The sequence below is a fragment of the Sabethes cyaneus genome, chromosome 3 (genome assembly GCF_943734655.1).
Source record: "Sabethes cyaneus chromosome 3, idSabCyanKW18_F2, whole genome shotgun sequence".
In the NCBI taxonomy this organism is placed as follows: Eukaryota; Metazoa; Arthropoda; class Insecta; order Diptera; family Culicidae; genus Sabethes; species Sabethes cyaneus.
In genome coordinates, this window is record NC_071355.1 from 769529 (window position 1) to 776176 (window position 6648).

The following is a 6648-nucleotide window of genomic DNA, read 5'->3' on the forward strand; positions in this document are numbered from 1 at the left end:
TTCATATGTTCATTTCAACAATGTATTTTCTCTTCAATTTTCTTTTTAAAATAAGTATTATATAATCTTACTTTTATTTAATTTGACCCATTATCTAGGCTTCACCGATTTATTCTTAACAATTTTGTTCCAAATTTATCTTATATTTTAGTATGGACGGCAACACTCGCGAGTTCGATTACTTTTTGAATATTGCAAACAATTCTGTTTAATTTGTATGAGAGCCCTCCCCTCTTCCAGAGGGGAGAGGAAGGAGGAGAAGGAGCAAGGAGGCCCTCTTCTCCTCTTAGAGGAAGGAAGGATTCTCAACCTATCATAGAAAAAAAATTCTACCTCCAAAAACCTTTACATGCCAAATTTAGTTCCATTTGTTTGATTAGTTCGCGAGTTATAGAGAAATTTGTGTTTCCCCCTTCTAGAGGGGGAGGGGTCTCAAATATCCATAGAAAATAACCATGTCTCTAGAAGCCCCCACATGCCAAATTTGGTTCCATTTACTTGATCAATAGTCAAGTTATGAGGAAATTTTGGTTTGATTTGTATGGGAGCCCATCCTCTTAGAGGAAGGAGGATTCTCAACCTATCATAGAAAAAAAATTCTACCTCCAAAAACCTTTACATGCCAAATTTCAATACTTTGCAAGCAGTTCAGGACTTTTACCACTGCTTTTGCTTGCAGCCGTAACTGCATTTCTATTTATAAAATTTCCGCAGGATTTATCTAAAGCGGTCATAAAACCACTATCGTTATCGAATGCAGTAAGGACTAGATCGTTATATTTTTTGTGAACGTCCAAAATCGACTGGACGTAAATTCTCGGGTCAGTCAAGGCAGTTTCGGCGCACTTGGCGATGGCCGCCAATCCTTGGTTGTGAATGTGTGCTTCAAGAATAGTTTTCAGTTCAACCAAGCCTCCGGGGACACGTACCATCAGTGAATACATTCGCTGTAGTTCGGAGTTCCTGTCGTTGGAATCGAGCAGATTTTGAAATTCGGCATTGAACTGCTCTAGGTGATTCTGAATCAAAGCACGCTCACACGTTTCCTTCAGACTTTTCTGAGTGCTTTCATGCAAATACACCCGCACACGTTTTTGTTCTTCGCTTAGACGTTGTTCCACACGCTTCAGGTACTCGGTTACCGGATTCTGCCGCAGGAATTCGGCGCTTTCTCGGGCGTAGAACATTTCAGTGTCCTCAAGAAACACATTTTCGAAGCCTTCTTTATACACCGACAGATTTTGCCCTTCCGGATCCGCACCGTCTTTGTTTAAACCAAGTTTTACGTAACAATTCACAACGCCAGATATCAACCTTGAATTAATCGTTTCACCGTTACGTTCACGCTCGATCAGCTTAAGCACTGCACTCGTAATTGGTTTGTTTAGGTTTTTGAGAAGGTTTTCACGCCACGTTACTAACGCCATTTCGTAGACTTCATACACGTCCTTGTACCCTTCTTGCCTTTCTCGCATTACCCAGTGTCGATTCAGATAGCCACAAGCGCCGTCTAGGACTTCACTAGAGAACTGATATTCTTCCCAGCGTTTCGTGTAAAACCGGAGTACTTCCACGTCCACAAGACCGATTCCACTCTCCAGCGAGGAGAGCAGATGCTGCTCAAGGAACTCCTTCAATCGGTTATGCAGCAGATGCTCTGGCCATTGTGCCATCCTGTCGTCATATATCACTGGCTTTGCCGACGTTTCTTTAGCGGTGACGCAGTAGTTGTATACTTTTGTATAGAGCGCAATGTAACTGGATGGCAAAAGATTTTGTTCCTGCTTGTAGATTTGAGTTATATCATCTACCAACTCTGTCCAGGTTTCGTTGAGTTTCTGGCTCCGCTCCAGCTTACTTTGATTACTTTGAATGATTAATTTGACTTGCTGCTCGTTCCTCGAAGTCTCTGGTTCCTGCTTTCTCGAAGTCTCTGATTCCCGCTTTCTCGAAGTCTCTGGTTCCTGCTTTCTCGAAGTCTCTGGTTCCTGCTTTCTTGAAGCCTTCCTTCCGAAGAATACGTTGAACATCCTTCAAGCGATTCTGGTTCAAGGTTCGTAATAATGGAGTAAAAGACTCTTGTTGACTCTTGAGACTTGTTGTCTTGTTCGGTTACTGAACGGTTATAGTTGGTACACCAGAAGTTTGAGAAACTATATAAGGAACTAATCAATTTACCTAATACCTATTTAATTTACCTACAATCACGTTTCCATACAGGACAACCAAATTTAGGTAAGACCAGCTCACCTACTTTTGATTACCTACCGACTAAAAGTCAGTAAAATTTGAAAGCGAGTGCATTCATTTGTTGTGTAGGTACCTAGTTTAAAAAAAGCTCTATAGCTCTGCACTCGATAGAGATAGAAATGTCATTTTTTAAGCAAAATTGTTTATCTTTACATTTTCTATAACTTTGCCGAAGAAACCATGTGTCTATCTACTAACACAAAAAAATGGACGTTCATCGAGCCTTTAGCGAACGCGAAACACATAAAACGTATGCTTGTCGTACTCTGATTTGGGTGGTTGGGGACAAGCGGAACCCATACAAGTTTATAGTACTCGACTTAAGCTTTAAGATGAAGCACTGATTTCCTAAAATCACTTGCCCCATTTTACCCCATAGGCTCGTGAAACAACGGAAATTTAAAGCTTGAATATATGATAACTGAGAAAGTAGAACTCCCCGACATTTGTGGTCTTCTACAAAAACGTGTGTTTTGAGAGCTTCGATAATTGCCTAGAACAATGTGTTCTTGAAAAATGCAACTAACAAAAGCTAAGAATGAAAAACTAATGTTTAAAGAAATTTCAAAGACTATGCTCTATAGTTCAGCACTCGATAGAGATAGAAATTTTATTTCTTCAGCAAAGTTGCTTGTTTTTACAATATTTACAACTTTGCCAAAGAAACTATGTCTGTATTTCCTAACAAAAAAAAATTATTTTTTTTATTTTCATTATAGTAAGCGATGACTAACTTTTGACAGTTTTAGATTAAGGAGGATATTCATACTAACAAAAGTTACTTGAAATTTGAATTCGATTGGAAGTTCACTAAAATTGAAGATGAAATTGGATTGGATTCGAAATCAAGCTAAAAATTGAACTTACAATTGGATTTCAATTAGACTTGAATTTGGATATGGACACGCAATTAGAAACGAAGTTTTAATTGAAATTAGTCGACTCTCTGACACGTATTACCTCTTTTTTGTTCCTTTTTCTTTTTCCTGTCCCATTTTTCTATTTTTAATTTTTTCTATCCCATTGTCTCATCTGTTTTCTATTTCATTACTCCGTTTTTCTTCGTTCACTGTCCCATTTTTCATTCCTAGTTTTACGTTTAACTCGAATACCTAATTGCTAATATTCGTTCAATAAACATCAAAATTACTGTTTCTCCACAGGTATGTACCGCGACCGCACATAATTGCGATCAGCTCCTAATTCCGATCACTCAACCTAAATGGTCAATTTTTAGAAAATTGAGCCAAAATTCAAGATAAATTAAATTCGACAGGCAGTAGCAAAAAACGCTATCAAAATGTATTAAATGATCGTAGCAGTGTGAAAACATATTATCTTCATCGGTATTCTATGATAACGTGTAGATACAAGCATATATTACCGTTCTTTATCAAATTTGGCTGAAAAGATGCTGGATTTGCGGAATTTGTTCCATTAAAGTGATTGATCGGAATTATGAACATAATTTTTTTTCTGCTTCTAATTCCGATCACTATATCAAAGTTATAAACTGGCAAAATGCAAACTAACGAAGTTGCTATTTGAATTCTAGGATTAATTGCAACATGATAACATGGTAGATTTATCGAAATTTTTTGACGTAGACCTACGTCTTACGGCAGGAGGTCAACCAAAATTTGGAGTCAAGCCACCGTCACATCATAAACGAAAACGATGCAGCAATTGTATGGCATTCTTGAAAAGATTGTTTGCCAATCGCTAAATAGTGAAAATTACCGAAAGCTTTCCAGGGACGGACGACCATTACACACACCAAGCTAGTGGCTGCCGCTGATTAACATAAGCAAGCATAAGCATAGGATTCCGCCCGCGTGGGGTCCATTATTGACCAGAACCGATGAAAATTGCAAAATGACGGCTGGAAAAATCATGCTTAGGACTGCGCACTGTTACTTATTGTGCAACCTTATCAATGCTGATGCTGATCAATGCCGACGCCGCACCGTGGGATGAAACCCAAATCTAGGTGGACAAAAGTAATTACGCTTAAACCGTTAGTCCTAGGTATAAAGTATCTTCGAAGAAAATTTGTTATTTTAACTTCCGCATTTTTTGCTGTATTTGGCATTAGGGTGATCATCATAGTAGGCGAGTGCAAAATATAAACTTTTTTATGGTTGAAGTTAGCTGAATAAAATGTTCTGCAAAGTTAAAGAACATTAAATTTTGAGTAACTTTGCTAAAGAAATAAAAGCCCTAACTTTTATGGTTGATGGATTGGGGTAATTTAAAGTTTTTTGGTCGGGGTGGACCTAAACAATCCGTTTTTCCTTAACCTTAGAGCGGTCGCGTTAAAAAAAGTTACATAAGCGGTCGCGTCGTGTACTGAGTACACGGCGAATAATACTGCCTATATCTCAGGACTGACATGAAATAGAAGGTTGCGGTTTTCGACAAAGTTGTTTATCAATTTAAGACGCATCTGGAAACGAACAATAAAGTTTGAAAACTGATCCGCTAGATGGCGCAAATGGCGACCAAAACAAATGATTCTAGAATCTCGATACTAGAATCTCTAATATCTCGGGACTGAGAAGAGATAGACGATTGCTGTCTTTGGCAAAGTTGTTTATCTGGGCGAGATCAATCTGACTGCGGATAACAAAATTCGGAACTGATACGGTAGATGGCGCTTATAACGAGCATATTGAGTTTTTTTTGGAATATCTCAGAGTCGTGACGAGATAGACTGTTATTGTGTTCTACAAAGTTATTTGTTCGAACAAGACACATTTGGAAATTCATAACAAAGTTTGAAACTGTCTCAGTAGGTGGCGCGCGTGGTCAAATTATAATCTTATGATGATATCTCATGACCATGATACGATAGAAAGTGGCGGTTTTTGACAAAGTTGTGTGTCTAGACAAGACGATTTTGAAAATGATCGGTCAAATTCAGAACTGTCCCGCTAGATGTCGCAGTTGGTAAAATCATATTTCTTTTTGCGATATCTCAGCTTATGTCGAATAAACGGTAAAATGGCTTATCTGGTCTGGAAAAGAACACCAAAATGTTTGTAAATAGTATTCTTTTGACGATTTTCCCAAAACAGAGTTTGTGAATCATCGACAATGTTGACAAACTGAATAATGCACATATCACCTAGGGATACATGATACTTATTCAACTTACCCAAGTAGCAAACTTACGATACTTTTATTTAAATCAATTTATTAATGACTCACATTAGTTGTATAACAATTAGTTGTACAGTTTTATAATGAGTATGTTATTAGGGAAGCTTGCTATGGTATGTTGAGGTAATGCTTTAAACATTAGAATGTTAGAATTATGTTGACACTTACCATAAAACAATACAAAACGAGCATTTGTTTGTTTTATTTCCTGCTATGATAATGAGAATGAAAAATGTACATTAGATTCCTAACAATTCTATAATATTCTTATTACGGTCACTTATATCATACAGGAAATAACACACACGTAATACAAGGAAAGAGTAAAGAATTCGAGCCCAATGAAAAAAGCAAGCTGTTTTGCAAATGAGTATCAAGAGAGTGCACTTCAGTCGTGTTGTCGCGTTAGCAAAACAAATAGCTTTGGTTTTATCATCACGCTCACGTTAATAATTGCTAGCATCAACGTTGCCATTATGCCTGTCTGCCAAGTTAACTCCGGGACACGTTGCTGGCCCAACAAGCCACTCGTCGTATGTTCGAGTCTCGACTGGGCGGTGCCGCTTCAGAGTTAATAGGATCTTTGCACTAGCCCAGTGATTTTCTTGTACTCTAATAACCGGCAGCGATATCTATCGATAAAGAAGGGTCAAGTTCTGAAAGACGTTTATATCCATGCATGGTTTTGCTTTGCTGATAAATCTAGATTTTACCAGATTTTTTATTGCATGCCAGACAAAGTTCTAAATCTTCCAGATATTTGGTAATGTCCCAGATTTTTGCCAGATTTTTGTTTCTCCGTTCTGCAAAGGAGTCATCGCTCCTAATTTCAGACAACATTTTGTACCGGCGTTGATCAAAACTGGCAAGACGTTTCCCGAAAAAGTCCTCCCCATCGGTCAAATTGATCGCCAGATTTTGACATTTATTCGTGTTTGCCAGGTTTTCGAATAAACCTATTAGCGACCCTGGGAAGAATAGGGACTCAAACACTCTAAAATATTTTTTTAAGAATGTGATGGAAACGCAGCACGGGTTTCCAGGAATCTTGTTCTGGTGATATTTCTATATAGACGATGTAGACGACGAAATTGCTTCGTCAAAAGCATTTTGATCAGTCTGTGCTCTTCATCTTGTCTTTTGATAAAAGTTGAAGCAATACGTATCAATTGCTTCTTTCAGGAAACCATAAAAATAGCTGTTGATTGACTGGAATTGACAACGCAATCGATGATG

At 38.0% G+C, this 6648-nt stretch overlaps 1 protein-coding gene across 1 annotated transcript; it reads right to left on the reverse strand.

Annotated features, from left to right (window-relative positions):
- Positions 1-629: 629 nt before the first annotated feature.
- Positions 630-2030, reverse strand: LOC128743913 (cullin-1-like). Its single transcript, XM_053840608.1, has one exon. It carries the CDS (start codon positions 2028-2030, stop codon positions 630-632), a length of 1401 nt encoding a protein of 466 aa, XP_053696583.1.
- Positions 2031-6648: the final 4618 nt, after the last annotated feature.